The sequence below is a fragment of the Nerophis ophidion genome, linkage group LG08, assembly GCF_033978795.1.
Source record: "Nerophis ophidion isolate RoL-2023_Sa linkage group LG08, RoL_Noph_v1.0, whole genome shotgun sequence".
Classification (NCBI taxonomy): domain Eukaryota; kingdom Metazoa; phylum Chordata; class Actinopteri; order Syngnathiformes; family Syngnathidae; genus Nerophis; species Nerophis ophidion.
This window is the reverse complement of record NC_084618.1, coordinates 5,964,390-5,981,633: the sequence shown is the minus strand read 5'-3', so window position 1 is coordinate 5,981,633 and position 17,244 is coordinate 5,964,390. Positions and strand designations below refer to the sequence as shown.

The 17,244-nt window shown below is 42.2% G+C and overlaps 1 protein-coding gene across 2 annotated transcripts in view; it reads left to right on the top strand.

Annotated features, from left to right (window-relative positions):
* The window catches only part of dock1 (dedicator of cytokinesis 1), a 537,727-nt gene that overhangs the window by 395,326 nt on the left and 125,157 nt on the right, over positions 1 to 17,244 (top strand). For both annotated transcript variants that reach the window (XM_061907548.1, XM_061907547.1), the window contains exon 29: positions 104 to 198. In XM_061907548.1, coding sequence (XP_061763532.1) covers positions 104 to 198 — 95 coding nt within the window. The remainder of the gene's footprint in view (positions 1 to 103; positions 199 to 17,244) is intronic.

The window sequence follows — 17,244 nt, the reverse complement described above, 5'->3', positions numbered from 1 at the left end:
CGGTAATTCACTTCTTTTCACTAAAAAACTCATTTTTCAAGTGTGCAGGGAACAAAAAAACAAAACAAAAAAAAACACAAACTAACTTTCTGTTGTTTTGCAGGATTTCCTCATGGAGACCTTCATCATGTTTAAAGACCTCATCGGGAAGAACGTCTACCCCTCGGACTGGGTCATAATGAACATGATGCAAAACAAGTAAGTACCACACACACACACACACACACACACACACACACACACACACACACACACCGGCTTTAAACTCCCAACACCGTGGTTGCTAAGGAACAGGAGTCAAAAGTGGGTTAGGATAGTTTCACGTGTTCCCCCCCCCCTCCACGCGGAACTCGACACAAGGCCTCAGCAGTGCGGCAATCAGACCAGGATCCAGCGCCTGGCGTAAACAATCACATGAATTATAAATGCCGCCCGCTAATCTCAGGACTTGCATGTGCTTTGCTCCTTTTTAATAATGCTAAGCTTGCATTACAGCACGGGGGTTGGGGGGGGGGGGGGGTGCGGCGTTTGATTCTCCGCACAGTTTGGAGTATCGCCGCAGTGTCCACCCACTGGATCTCCTTTCGCCCGTTCTCGTAGTGCCCCTAATTAGACCGGAGTAATTTCCTCCCACGCCATCTCCTTCTCCTCCAATCAGCTCGCAGCAGCTCCGGGTTTGCCCGCGGATGCATGCGCTTTAATTGCTGCTCGCGCCATGTGGCTTCTTTTTTGGCGGCAAACAACGAGACATCGGGTACACCTGGACAGTTTTAAAGGCCTACTGAAATGAGATGTTCTTATTTAAACGGGGATAGCAGGTCCATTCTATGTGTCATACTTGATAATCTTCGCGATATTGCCATATTTTTACTGAAAGGATTTAGTAGAGAACATCCACGATAAAGTTTGCAACTTTTGGTCGCTAATAAAAAAAGCCTTGCCTGTACCGGAAGTAGCAGACGATGTGCGCGTGACGTCACGGGTTGTGGGGCTCCTCACATCTGAACATTGTTTATAATCATGGCCACCAGCAGCGAAAGCGATTCGGACCGAGAAAACGACAATTTTCCCATTAAATTGAGCGAGGATGAAAGATTCGTGGATGAGGAAAGTTAGAGTGAAGCACTAAAAAAAAAAAAGCGACAGCTCCGGGCTGCGGCAGTGTGAGCGTTTCAGTTGTAATTAGACACATTTACTAGTACAATTCTGGAAAATCCCTTATCTGCTTATAATGGGTTGTACTAGTATACCGCTTTTCTATACTCAAAGCGCTTTGACACTACTTCCACATTTACCTATTCAGACACACATTCACACATTGATGGAAGGAGCTGCCATGAAAGGCGCTAACCAGCACGGGTGAAGTGTCTTGCTCAGGACACAACGGACGTGACGAGGTTGGTACTAGGTGGGGATTGAACCAGGGACCCTCGGGCTTGCGCACGGCCACTCTTCCACTGCGCAAAGAAAAGGCGGCGGCAGGGGGAGCGTTTGTGGGAGAGTGGGAGAGTGGCCGTGCGTAACCCGAGGGTCTGTGGTTCAATCCCCACCTAGTACCAACCTCGTCACGTCCGTTGTGTCCTTGAGCAAGACACTTCACGCTTGCTCCTGATGGGTGCTGGTTAGCGCCTTGCATGGCAGCTCCCTCCATCAGCGTGTGAATGTGTGTGTGAATGGGTAAATGTGGAAGTAGTGTCAAAGCGCTTTGAGTACCTTGAAGGTAGAAAAGCGCTATACAAGTGCAACCCATTTATCATTATCATTTAATTAGACACATTTACTAGGATCATTCTGGAAAATCCCTTCTCTGCTTTGAATACCTTGAAGGTAGAAAAGCGCTATACAAGTGCAACCCATTTATCATTATTTAATTAGACACATTTACTAGGATCATTCTGGAAAATCCCTTATCTGCTTATTGTGTTAATAGTGTTTTAGTGAGATTGTAAAGTCATACCTGAAAGTCGGAGGGCTGCGGTGAACGCCAGTGTCTCTGAGAGAAGCCAATGGAGTAGCCAAGATCACTGCTGCCTTTTTGACAGCTACAGGAGGAGGTCGCATAATCCACTCAAGTCTCCGGTAAGAGCCGACTTAATATCACAAATTTCCCATCCAAAAACTTGCTGGTCGACGTACAGAAACATGTTCGCTTGACCGCTTTGTGTTAAAGCTTCACAACAAACAAAGAAACACCGGCTGTGTTTCGGTTGCTAAAGGCAGCTGCAACCAGCCGCTTTCCAACAACAGCATTCTTCTTTGACGTCTCCATTATAAATTGAACAAATTGCAAAAGATTCAGCAACACAGATGTCTAAATTAAAGGGTGGCCATAAAAAAACACTTTAACACTGTTACAAATATGTGCCAAGACTGTGAACCCACACCAAACAAGAATGACAAACACATTTCGGGACAACATCCGCACCGTAATACAAAAATAAACACAACAGAACAAATACCCAGAATCCCAAGCAGCCCTAACTCTTCCGGGCTACAATATACACATCCCCGCTACCACCATGCGTCGGTTGAGGTGGTGTATGTAGCCCGGGAGAGTTAGGGCTGTAAGGTGTTCTGGGTATTTGTTCTCTTGTGTTTAAGTTGCGTTAGATGTTCTCCCAAAATGTGTTTGTCATTCTTGTTTGGTGTGGGTTCAAAGTGTGGTACACATTTGTAACAGTGTTAAAGTTGTTTATACGGCCACCCTCAGTGTGACCTGTATGGCTGTTGACTAAGTATGCTTTGCATTCACTTATGAGTGTGTACAAGCTGCTTATATCATGAGGCTTGGCCGGCCCGCTGTTTGTATGGAGGATAAGCGGACGTGACGACAGGTTGTAGAGAACGTTAAAGGTTGAGGTGGTGTATGTAGCCCAGGAGAGTTAGGGCTGCAAGGTGTTCTGGGTATTTGTTCTCTTGTGTTTAAGTTGTGTTAGATGTTCTCCCAAAATGTGTCCTGGGTATTTGTTCTGTTGTGTTTATGTTGTGTTACGGTGCGGATGTTCTCCCGAAATGTGTTTGTCAATCTTGTTTGGTGTGGGTTCACAGTGTGGCGCATATTTGTAACAGTGTTAATGTTGTTTACACGGCCACCCTCAGTGTGACCCGTATGGCTGTCGATTAAGTATTTCTTGCAGTCTCTTCCGTAGTTCTGCACAAGTCTCACACAACATATTACAGAGTCTTCACTTTGATTGTGTGATGCAAAAGCGTGCGGGACGGCATGTTTTAGTGATCTTATCGAGAGTACGCGAACCCTGGGGGTACGTGAAGGTATGCCAAGGGACAAGTGAGATGTATTGTGAATATTCTAGAAAAAAAATAGCAGCAATTCATAAATCCTTTATAAATAAAATGAATGGATAATGCTTCAACAAAATATGAATGTAAAGTCATAAACTGTGAAAAAATAATACAATAACCCAACATTCAGTGTTGACAACTAGACTTTTTATGGACATGTTCCATAAATATTGATGTTAAATATGTCTTTTTTTTGTGAAGAAATGATGAATCCAGATGGATCTCTATTACAATCCCCAAAGAGATTACTTCTATGTGTAGAATTGAATCACTTGTTCATTTTTCAACACGTTTTTTTTTTGTTATTTTTGTATATTTTTTTCCCCAAATAGTACAAGAAAGACCACTACAAATGAGCAATATTTTGCACTGTTATACAATTTAATACATCCGAAACTAATGACATAGTGCTGTATTTTACTTCTTTATCTCTTTTTTTTTCTTCAACCAAAAATGCTTTGCTCTGATTAGGGGGTACTTGAATTTAAAAAAATGTACATCACTGAAAAAAGGTTGAGAACCACTGTTGTAGAGCAGCGGTTCTCAAATGGGGGTACTTGAAGGTATGCCAAGGGGTACGTGAGATTTTTCAAAAATATTCAAAAAATAGACGAAGTGGCTGGGGAGAGGGAAGTCTGGGCTTCCCTGCTTAGGCTGCTGCCCCCGCGACCCGACCTCGGATAAACGGAAGATGATGGATGGATGGATAATGAAAAAATCCTTTATACATATATTTGTGAATTGTGAAGTGAATAATATTTATATAGCGCTTTTTCTCTAGTGACTCAAAGCGCTTTACATAGTGAAACCCAATATCTAAGTTACATTTAAACCAGTGTGGGTGGCACTGGGAGCAGGTGGGTAAAGTGTCTTGCCCAAGGACACGATGGCAGTGACTAGGTTGGCAGAAGCGGGAATTGAACTTGCAACCCTCAAGTTGCTGGCACGGCCGCTCTACCAACCGAGCTAAACCGCCCGGTTATTTATTGAATAATGCTTCAACAAAATATGAATGTAAGTTCATAAACTGAAAAGAAATGCAACAATGCAATATTCAGTGTTGACAGCTAGATTTTTTGTGGACATGTTCTATAAATATTGATGTTTAAGATTATTTTTTTGTGCAGAAATAATTAGAATTTAAGCTGCAAGCAGCGTTGGTCGGGTCCGCCTTTGGCTGCTGCCCCCGAGACCCACGGCGTTAGAAGACGCCTTGGAGCCAGTATTTTGAGAATCTAATGCATTGTGAAAGTAATGCAGTTGTTGTATTGTAAGTGAAAATATCAAACTTCCTGTTGATTTTTGCTAAAGTATGTTAATTATTAAAATGTAGGTCTAAGTGAGACCTACATAGTATTTTTTGTTTCATGTCTCTCTGACATTCCTACCGGAAGTTACAAGCAGTTTTGTCCGTGTTTTCTTCCTAGGAGCAGTTTGTCCGTGTTGTATTCCTAGGGGGGCGGTAGAGCGCAATTTTGAGTTTTGAGGTTAGGTTTTTTCATCAGATCGCAATTTTTGCCAGACCTGGTGTGTGTGTCAAGTTTGGTGAGTTTAGAAGCATTTTAAGGGGGTCAAATAACAGCTCAAAGAGGCAAAAATGACATTTTTTAGGAGACTTTGCACAGGGGTTCTTTGAAGGTGTGTGTGTGTGTGTGTGTGTGTGTGTGTGTGTGTGTGTGTGTGTGTGTGTGTGTGTGTGTGTGTGTGTGCGTGTGTGTGTGTGTGTGTGTGTGTGTGTGTGTGTGTGTGTGAGAGAGAGAGAGAGAGAGAGAGAGAGAGAGAGACACGGATTAGCACCTCACATCCAAAACCTGCTCTTCGACCAAATCGACGGGTCTCGGTATGTGTTAATGAAATTACATAGCCCTCAATCACAAATGTCTCAAAGGACTGCACAAACCATTTCGACTACGACATCCTCGGAAGAACCCACAAAAGGGCAAGGAAAACTCACACCCAGTGGGCAGGGAGAATTCACATCCAGTGGGACGCCAGTGACAATGCTGACTATGAGAAACCTTGGAGAGGACCTCAGATGTGGGCAACCCCCCCCCTCTAGGGGACCGAAAGCAATGGATGTCGAGCGGGTCTAACATGATACTGTGAAAGTTCAATCCATAGTGGCTCCAACACAGCCGCGGGAGTTCAGTTCAAGCGGATCCAAGACAGCAGCGAGAGTCCCGTCCACAGGAAACCATCTCAAGCGGAGGCGGATCAGCAGCGTAGAGATGTCCCCAATCGATACAGGCGAGCGGTCCATCCTGGGTCCCGACTCTGGAAAGCCAGTACTTCATCCATGGTCATCGGACTGGACCCCCTCCACAAGGGAGGGGGGGGGCGGCATAGGAGGAAAAGAAAAGAAGCGGCAGATCAACTGGCCTAAAAAGGAGGTCTATTTAAAGGCTAGAGTACACAAATGAGTTTTAAGGTGAGACTTAAATGCTTCTAATGAGGTAGCATCTCGAACTGTTACCGGGAGGGCATTCCAGAGTACTGGAGCCCGAACGGAAAACCCTCTATAGCCCGCAGACTTTTTTTGGGCTCTAGGAATCACTAGTAAGCCGGAGTCCTTTGAACGCAGATTTCTTGCCGGGACATATGGTACAATACAATCGGCAAGATAGGCTGGAGCTAGACCGTGTAGTATTTTATACGTAAGTAGTAAAACCTTAAAGTCACATCTTAAGTGCACAGGAAGCCAGTGCAGGTGAGCCAGTACAGGTATATATGTATGTATATATGTATATATGTATATACAGTACAGGTATATATGTATGTATATATGTATATAAAGGTATATACAGTATAGGTATATATGTATGTATATATGTATATAAAGGTATATACAGTACAGGTATATATGTATGTATATATGTATATAAAGGTATATACAGTACAGGCGTAATGTGATCAAACTTTCTTGTTCTTGTCAAAAGTCTAGCAGCCGCATTTTGTACCAACTGTAATCTTTTAATGCTAGACATGGGGAGACCCGAAAATAATACGTTACAGTAGTCGAGGCGAGACGTAACAAACACATGGATAATGATCTCGGCGTCTTTAGTGGACAAAATGGAGCGAATTTTAGCGATATTACGGAGATGAAAGAAGGCCGTTTTAGTAACGCTTTTAATGTGTGCCTCAAAGGAGAGAGTTGGGTCAAAGATAATACCCAGATTTTTTTACCGAGTCACCTTGTTTTATTATTTGGTTGTCAAATGTTAAAGTTGTATTATTAAATAGAGGTCGGTGTCTAGCAGGACCGATAATCAGCATTTCGGTTTTTTGGGCGTTGAGTTGCAAAAAGTTAGCGGACATCCATTGTTTAATTTCATAAAGACACGCCTCCAGCTGACTACAATCCGGCGTGTTGGTCAGCTTTAGTGGCATGTAGAGTTGGGTGTCATCAGCATAACAGTGAAAGCTAACACCGTATTTGCGTATGATGTCACCTAGCGGCAGCATGTAGATGCTGAAGAGTGCAGGGCCAAGGACCGAACCCTGGGGAACTCCACACGTTACCTTAACATAGTTTTGGATGTCAAAGTTTTTGGATCCCTCAAGGATCGGCGTGGCGCAGTGGGAGAGTGGCCGTGCGCAACCCGAGGGTCACTGGTTCAAATCCCACCTAGAACCAACCTCGTCACGTCCGTTGTGTCCTGAGCGAGACACTTCACCCTTGCTCCTGATGGGTGCTGGTTAGCGCCTTGTATGGCAGCTCCCTCCATCAGTGTGTGAATGTGTGTGTGAATGGGTAAATGTGGAAGTAGTGTCAAAGCGCTTTGAGTACCTTGAAGGTAGAAAAGCGCTATACAAGTACAACCCATTTATTTATTTATTTATTAAGATTGATCTTCTAGAAACTTAAATTGCAGTTCTGGCTTGAGGTGAAGGCTAATTAGCCTTTAGCGTTACGTTAGCTCATTTTGCTGTGTGCGTGTGTGTGTGTGTGTGTGTTTGTGTGTGTGTGTGTGTGTGTGTGTGTGTGTGTGTGTGTGTGTGTGTGTGTGTGTGTAATTATAGTCAACTACATGCTTCCCAAATGCTGTAATAAATTAAGCATGATGAGTTGACTTGAAACTGTTTATTGTTGTGGGGCGGCATAGCTCGGTTGGTAGAGTGGCCGTGCCAGCAACTTGAGGATTGCAGGTTCGATTCCCGCTTCCGCCATCCTAGTCACTGCCGTTGTGTCCTTGGGCAAGGCACTTTACCCACCTGCTCCCAGTGCCACCCACACTGGTTTAAATGTAACTTAGATATTGGGTTTCACTATGTAAAGCGCTTTTAAGTCACTAGAGAAAAGCGCTATATAAATATAATTCACACAATTTTTGATATGCTGTTTGGCAGAGTGGTGCTTATCGGTTTGTTTATTAATAAACACACAAAAAGTCAACTTGACTGATTGTCATTGAGGTTGTAGTACAGTGGGATCCCCAACCATGGCTTATATTTATAGATTTTTTTTAATTATTTTTTACGGTCTTAAATTTCATTAAAAAAAGGTCTTAAAAAGTCTTAAATTTGACTTGCAGATACCCTGATGATTGACAAGCCTAATTTAGCATCATCAAAATGCAAACGTGTGAATAATCTGATTAAAAAAAGTGCTATCAGGGAGGTGGAATTCATACTTTTGTATCCATACTGCTACTATTTAGTTTTATACCGCGTCCGTGTCGGATCTATTGGACTGTGTAAGTATACATAATGGATGGAAATCCTGTGTTTTTCTTATTTGCTCCGATGTTTTATGCAGACGTCGCTCGCTCGCCGGCTTGCAACGAGCATCAACCCGACGCGGCTCCTGCTCAATATTGCACAAGCGGCGCTCTCCGCGAGATTACTTCTTGTCTTCATTAGACGACACAAGCGCCCCGTAGGTAACCTTGAAGAAGGCTTGATTAGCACAAGTTTGCATCCTCTTCGGAACGTAAGAGCACGCGACATGTTTTTTGTCGTGGTGCCGCCTGGCAGACTTTGATAGTTTAGTGCAGGCATGGGCAAATATTTGGATTCGGGGGGGCCGCATTTAGAGAAAACAAATGTGTCTGAGTACCTATTTTTATGAACACTAATACACAACCTCAGAATAATGTCCGATTTAGTGCTAAAAACGTTGACAAACCGCCTTAAAAAACGTAGAAGTCCACTTTTCAAGGTAAATGCTGTGCATTATTATTACATTACGTCATAAACGCCAGCCAAGGATGTTAAAATAACATACAAACGGTGGATATTTACTCACGAAAATATGGAGAAGCTGCTGATGGTGTGTTTGACGGAGAAACAGCTGTATAGAGACACCGTAGAAGTCCACTTTTCAAGTTAAATGTTGTACATTTTTATTACATTACTTCATAAACGCCAGCCGAGGATGTTAAAATAACATCCAAAAGCGGATATTTACCTATTAAAATATGAAGAAGCTGCTGATAGTGTGTTTGACGGAGAAATAGCTGTATAGAGACACCGTAGAAGTCCACTTTTCAAGTTAAATGTTGTACATTATTATTACATTATTTCAAGGATGTTAAAATAATATCTAAACGGCGGATATTTACTTACTAAAATATGGAGAAGCTGCTGATGGTGTGCTTGACGGAGAAACAGCTGTATAGAGACACCGTAGAAGTCCACTTTTCAAGTTAAATGTTGTACATTTTCATTACATTACTTCATAAACGCCAGCCAAGAATGTTAAAATAACATCTTATCAGCGGATATTTACCTATTAAAATATGGAGAAGCTGCTGATGGTGTGTTTGACGGAGAAATAGCTGTATAGAGACACTGTAGAAGTCCACTTTTCAAGTTAAATGCTGTGCATTATTATTACATCACGTCATAAACGCCAGCCAAGGATGTTAAAATAACATCTAATCAGCGGATATTTAACTATTAAAATATGAAGAAGCTGCTAATAGTGTGTTTGACGGAGAAACAGCTGTATAGAGACACCGTAGAAGTCCACTTTTTAAGGTAAATGCTGTGCATTATTATTACATTATTTCAAGGATGTAAAAATAATATCTAAACGGCGGATATTTACTTACGAAAATATGGACAAGCTGCTGATGGTGTGTTTGACGGAGAAACAGCTGTATAGAGACACCGTAGAAGTCCACTTTTCAAGGTAAATGCTGTGCATTATTATTACATTATTTCAAGGATGTTAAAATAATATCTAAACGGCGGATATTTACTTATTAAAATATGGAGAAGCTGCTGATGGTGTGCTTGACGGAGAAACAGCTGTATAGAGACACCGTAGAAGTCCACTTTTTAAGGTAAATGCTGTGCATTATTATTACATCACGTCATAAACGCCAGCCAAGGATGTTAAAATAACATATAAACGGCGGATATTTACTTACGAAAATATGGACAAGCTGCTGATGGTGTGTTTGACGGAGAAACAGCTGTATAGAGAAACCGTAGAAGTCCACTTTTCAAGTTAAATGTTGTACATTTTTATTACATTACTTCATAAACGCCAGCCAAGGATGTTAAAATAACATCCAAAAGCGGATATTTACCTATTAAAATATGAAGAAGCTGCTGATGGTGTGTTTGACCGAGAAACAGCTGTATAAGACATCGTAAAAGTCCACTTTTCAAGTTAAATGTTGTACATTTTTATTACATTACTTCATAAACGCCAGCCGAGGATGTTAAAATAACATCCAAAAGCGGATATTTACCTATTAAAATATGAAGAAGCTGCTGATGGTGTGTTTGACGGAGAAACAGCTGTATAGAGACACCGTAGAAGTCCACTTTTCAAGTTAAATGTTGTACATTTTTATTACATTACTTCATAAACGCCAGCCGAGGATGTTAAAATAACATTCAAAAGCGGATATTTACCTATCAAAATATGAAGAAGCTGCTGATAGTGTGTTTGACGGAGAAATAGCTGTATAGAGAGACTGTAGAAGTCCACTTTTTAAGGTAAATGCTGTGCATTATTATTACATTATTTCAAGGATGTTAAAATAATATCCAAACGGCGGATATTTACTTATTAAAATACGGAGAAGCTGCTGATGGTGTGCTTGACGGAGAAACAGCTGTATAGAGACACCGTAGAAGTCCACTTTTTAAGGTAAATGCTGTGCGTTATTATTACATCACGTCATAAACACCAGCCAAGGATGTTAAAATAACATATAAACGGCGGATATTTACTTACGAAAATTTGGACAAGCTGCTGATGGTGTGTTTGACGGAGAAACCGGTGTATAGAGACACCGTAGAAGTCCACTTTTCAAGTTAAATGTTGTACATTTTTATTACATTACTTCATAAACACCAGCCATGGATGTTAAAATAACATCCAAAAGCGGATATTTACCTATTAAAATATGAAGAAGCTGCTGATAGTGTGTTTGACGGAGAGTGGCAAGCGGGGTGGACAACTCTGCGCTGCTGACCCGTCTCCGCTGACCCCACTATGGACTGGACTCTCACTATTATGTTGGCTCCAGTATGGACTGGATTCTCACTATTATGTTAGATCCACTATGGACTGGACTCTCACAATTATGTTAGATCCACTATGGACTGGACTCTCACAATTATATTGGATCCACTATGGACTGGACTCTCCATATTATGTTAGAGCCACTATGGACTGGACTCTCACTATTAGATCCACTATGGACTGGACTCTCACTATTATGTTAGATCCACTATGGACTGGACTCTCACTATTATGTTAGATCCACTATGGACTGGACTCTCACTATTATGTTAGATCCACTATGGACTGGACTCTCACTATTATGTTAGATCCACTATGGACTGGACTTTCACACTATTATATTAGATCATCTATGGACTGGACTCTCACTATTAGATCCACTATGGACTGGACTCTCACTATTATGTTAGATCCACTATGGACTGGACTCTCACTATTAGATCCACTATGGACTGGACTCTCACTATTATGTTAGATCCACTATGGATTGGACTCTCACTATTATGTTAGATCCATTATGGACTGGACTCTCACGATTATGGTGGATCCAGTATGGACTGGATTCTCACTATTATGTTAGATCCACTATGGACTGGACTCTCACTATTATGTTAGATCCACTATGGACTGGACTCTCACTATTAGATCCACTATGGACTGGACTCTCACTATTATATTGGATCCACTATGGACTGGACTCTCCATATTATGTTAGAGCCACTATGGACTGGACTCTCACTATTAGATCCACTATGGACTGGACTCTCACTATTATGTTAGATCCACTATGGACTGGACTCTCACTATTATGTTGGCTCCAGTATGGACTGGATTCTCACTATTATGTTAGATCCACTATGGACTGGACTCTCACAATTATGTTAGATCCACTATGGACTGGACTCTCACAATTATATTGGATCCACTATGGACTGGACTCTCCATATTATGTTAGAGCCACTATGGACTGGACTCTCACTATTAGATCCACTATGGACTGGACTCTCACTATTATGTTAGATCCACTATGGACTGGACTCTCACTATTATGTTAGATCCACTATGGACTGGACTCTCACTATTATGTTAGATCCACTATGGACTGGACTCTCACTATTATGTTAGATCCACTATGGACTGGACTTTCACACTATTATATTAGATCATCTATGGACTGGACTCTCACTATTAGATCCACTATGGACTGGACTCTCACTATTATGTTAGATCCACTATGGACTGGACTCTCACTATTAGATCCACTATGGACTGGACTCTCACTATTATGTTAGATCCACTATGGATTGGACTCTCACTATTATGTTAGATCCATTATGGACTGGACTCTCACGATTATGGTGGATCCAGTATGGACTGGATTCTCACTATTATGTTAGATCCACTATGGACTGGACTCTCACTATTATGTTAGATCCACTATGGACTGGACTCTCACTATTAGATCCACTATGGACTGGACTCTCACTATTATGTTAGATCCACTATGGATTGGACTCTCACTATTATGTTAGATCCACTATGGACTGGACTCTCACGATTATGGTGGATCCAGTATGGACTGGACTCTCACTATTATGTTAGATCCACTATGGACTGGACTTTCACACTATTATATTAGATCATCTATGGACTGGACTCTCACTATTAGATCCACTATGGACTGGACTCTCACTATTATGTTAGATCCACTATGGACCGGACTCTCACTATTAGATCCACTATGGACTGGACTCTCACTATCATGTTAGATCCACTATGGATTGGACTCTCACGATTATGGTGGATCCAGTATGGACTGGATTCTCACTATTATGTTAGATCCACTATGGACTGGACTCTCACTATAAGGTTAAATCCACTCTGGACTGGACTCTCACTATTATGTTAGATCCATTATGGACTGGACTCTCACGATTATGGTGGATCCAGTATGGACTGGATTCTCACTGTTATGTTAGATCCACTATGGACTGGACTCTCACTATTATGTTAGATCCACTATGGACTGGACTCTCACTATTAGATCCACTATGGACTGGACTCTCACTATTATGTTAGATCCACTATGGATTGGACTCTCACTATTATGTTAGATCCACTATGGACTGGACTCTCACGATTATGGTGGATCCAGTATGGACTGGATTCTCACTATTATGTTAGATCCACTATGGACTGGACTCTTTCAATTATCTTAGATCCACTATGGACTGGACTTTCACAATTATGTTGGATCCAGTATGGACTGGACTCTCACTATTATGTTAGATCCAATATGGACTGGACTCTCACTATTATGTTAGATCCACTATGGACTGGACTCTCACTATTATGTTAGATCCACTATGGACTGGACTCTCACTATTATGTTAGATCCACTATGGACTGGACTCTCACTATTATGTTAGATCCACTATGGACTGGACTCTCACTATTATGTTAGATCCACTATGGACTGGACTTTCACACTATTATATTAGATCATCTATGGACTGGACTCTCACTATTAGATCCACTATGGACTGGACTCTCACTATTATGTTAGATCCACTATGGACTGGACTCTCACTATTATGTTAGATCCACTATGGACTGGACTCTCACTATTATGTTAGATCCACTATGGATTGGACTCTCACTATTATGTTAGATCCATTATGGACTGGACTCTCACGATTATGGTGGATCCAGTATGGACTGGATTCTCACTATTATGTTAGATCCACTATGGACTGGACTCTCACTATTATGTTAGATCCACTATGGACTGGACTCTCACTATTAGATCCACTATGGACTGGACTCTCACTATTATGTTAGATCCACTATGGATTGGACTCTCACTATTATGTTAGATCCACTATGGACTGGACTCTCACGATTATGGTGGATCCAGTATGGACTGGACTCTCACTATTATGTTAGATCCACTATGGACTGGACTTTCACACTATTATATTAGATCATCTATGGACTGGACTCTCACTATTAGATCCACTATGGACTGGACTCTCACTATTATGTTAGATCCACTATGGACCGGACTCTCACTATTAGATCCACTATGGACTGGACTCTCACTATCATGTTAGATCCACTATGGATTGGACTCTCACGATTATGGTGGATCCAGTATGGACTGGATTCTCACTATTATGTTAGATCCACTATGGACTGGACTCTCACTATAAGGTTAAATCCACTCTGGACTGGACTCTCACTATTATGTTAGATCCATTATGGACTGGACTCTCACGATTATGGTGGATCCAGTATGGACTGGATTCTCACTGTTATGTTAGATCCACTATGGACTGGACTCTCACTATTATGTTAGATCCACTATGGACTGGACTCTCACTATTAGATCCACTATGGACTGGACTCTCACTATTATGTTAGATCCACTATGGATTGGACTCTCACTATTATGTTAGATCCACTATGGACTGGACTCTCACGATTATGGTGGATCCAGTATGGACTGGATTCTCACTATTATGTTAGATCCACTATGGACTGGACTCTTTCAATTATCTTAGATCCACTATGGACTGGACTTTCACAATTATGTTGGATCCAGTATGGACTGGACTCTCACTATTATGTTAGATCCAATATGGACTGGACTCTCACTATTATGTTAGATCCACTATGGACTGGACTCTCACTATTATGTTAGATCCACTATGGACTGGACTCTCACTATTATGTTAGATCCACTATGGACTGGACTCTCACTATTATGTTAGATCCACTATGGACTGGACTCTCACTATTATGTTAGATCCACTATGGACTGGACTCTCACTATTATGTTAGATCCACTATGGACTGGACTCTCACTATTATGTTAGATCCACTATGGACTGGACTCTCACTATTATGTTAGATCCACTATGGACTGGACTCTCACTATTATGTTAGATCCACTATGGACTGGACTCTCACTTTTACTGGACTTTAGATAAAACTGTTTAATTCATATTTAATGCGATTAATTGCACCAGTTAGCCTCAATTTCCTGTCGACATTCTACAGTCGGATTTGAAAATAATAGTTATAAAAAAATCACAGCTCAAGACTCACATTATAAATTGTTTCCTTAAAATGTGTTCAACGGCATATAAACTAACGATATTATGAATAATAAATCACGGATGATTAATAAAACTTTTTTTTTTTCTCCCTGGCAGCGTGATTTAAAATACCGTATTTCCTTGAATTGCCGCCGGGGCGCTAATTAATTTAAAACCTCTTCTCACTCCGGTGTTTTCCAAAGGCATGCGGTAAATTAAGGCCTGCGCTTATAAATTTGAGTGTGATGTAAGGATACCATCATGAAAAGCACATTTAATAAAAAAAAAACGTTATCATGGTCTTACTTTTACTTATAAATGAAGTCCATGCGCAGCTCCTTCTGATCAAAAGCATCGATAACTTGTTTAAAGAAGTCTTCCTTATCTTTCTTCAGTTTCGATGGAGATCTTCCTTTATTACCTCCTGCTTCGATTGAAAGTCCAGTTTAGAAAACGGTTTTATTTTAGATATGTAATCCTCCATGTTAAAAGTGCAAGCGAGAAGAAAAAATAAACGATCGCTGCTTGTTGTCACTTCTTCTGCAGCCGAGTAGTCGCAAGAAGGATCACCAGCGCCCTCTACCACCAGGAGGTGGGAGTCATTTAATGACTCATATTTGACACACGCAGCTACGGTATATTAATAAAACATAGCTGCTTGCTGTTCTTTTTAGCATATTCAATAGCTTGGACCTTAAATCCTACTGAATAGCTCTTAATCTTCTTCCCTTTATCCATCCATCCATCTTCTTCCGCTTATCCGAGGTCGGGTCGCGGGGGCAACAGCCTAAGCAGGGAAACCCAGACTTCCCTTTCCCCAGCCACTTCGTCTAGCTCTTCCCGGGGGATCCCGAGGCGTTCCCAGGCCAGCCGGGAGACATAGTCTTCCCAACGTGTCCTGGGTCTTCCCCGTGGCCTCCTACCGGTTGGCTAGGGAGGCGTTCGGGTGGCATCCTGACCAGATGCCCGAACCACCTCATCTGGCTCCTCTCCATGTGGAGGAGCAGCGGCTTTACTTTGAGTTCCTCCCGGATGGCAGAGCTTCTCACCCTATCTCTAAGGGAGAGCCCTGAAACCTAACGGAGGAAACTAATTTCGGCCGCTTGTACCCGTGATCTTATCCTTTCGGTCATGACCCAAAGCTCATGACCATAGGTGAGGATGGGAACGTAGATCGACCGGTAAATTGAGAGCTTTGCCTTCCGGCTCAGCTCCTTCTTCACCACAACGGATCGGGTACAACGTCCGCATTACTGAAGACGCCGCACCGATCCGCCTGTCGATCTCACGATCCACTCTTCCCCCACTCGTGAACAAGACCCCTAGGTACTTGAACTCCTCCACTCTTCCCTTTATGCGATTTGAAATTATTGAAATCAGCCTCCTCCATTTTGAAAGTGTCACTCGTGACGTGACGAGTTTGACCCTGTGGAAATTTTAGGCATATGCTAATTGTTTGGCGAAACGAGTTTGACCTGGCGGAAATTCTAGACTTGCGCGAATAAAAATAATATTTTGTGAAACGAGTTTGACCCGGCAGTAATTCTAGGCAGGAAATACGGTGATCTGGAACCAATTCCGGTTCCTAAGCAAAAGTTAGGAAAAACCTTGTCCTTGTACGCAAACAGCCTCCATGTAAATATAAAGTTGATGTATGGTGTTTCAATGCAGCAGAATTGGGTTGTCACATGATTACAGCGGTGGATAAACGGACGCCGCTGTCTAAAACGGAGCTCGTCGCCTTTGATAAATTGATCCGATAACAAAGCCTCGTGACCTTCCCCCGTTATCTCTCCGCACAGCACACACTCCCCCCCCCAACTTTTCTCGCTGCGCAAAGAGACGAGGATCATTATCGGCGATGCTCTCTGAACTCAATTAGCAAGTATGATCCGCGGATAAATGTTCATTAGCATACGCCGGCGGCACGGGGGCGGGACAAAGGCGCCCGGAGCTGGCAGGCCGAGGCGGCGAAGATCCAAAATGGCGGGCATCAATCTGCGATAATGAGGTGATTCCTCCCGACAGTGACATTTTCGATGGAGGGGATTTGTCATCATCACCACGCATGTGTACAGTATCCAAATGGCTCCTAATGCCATAGAGGTGCAGAGGACATCCCTACTCTTGGCGGGGGTGGCATAGCTCGCTTGGTAGAGTGGCCGTGCCGGCAATTTGAGGGTTGCAGGTTCGATTCCCGCTTCCGCCATCCTAGTCAATCAATCAATCAATGTTTACTTATATAGCCCTAAATCACTAGTGTCTCAAAGGGCTGCACAAACCACTACCACATCCTCGGTAGGCCCACATAAGGGCAAGGAAAACTCGCACCCAGTGGGACGTCGGTGACAATAA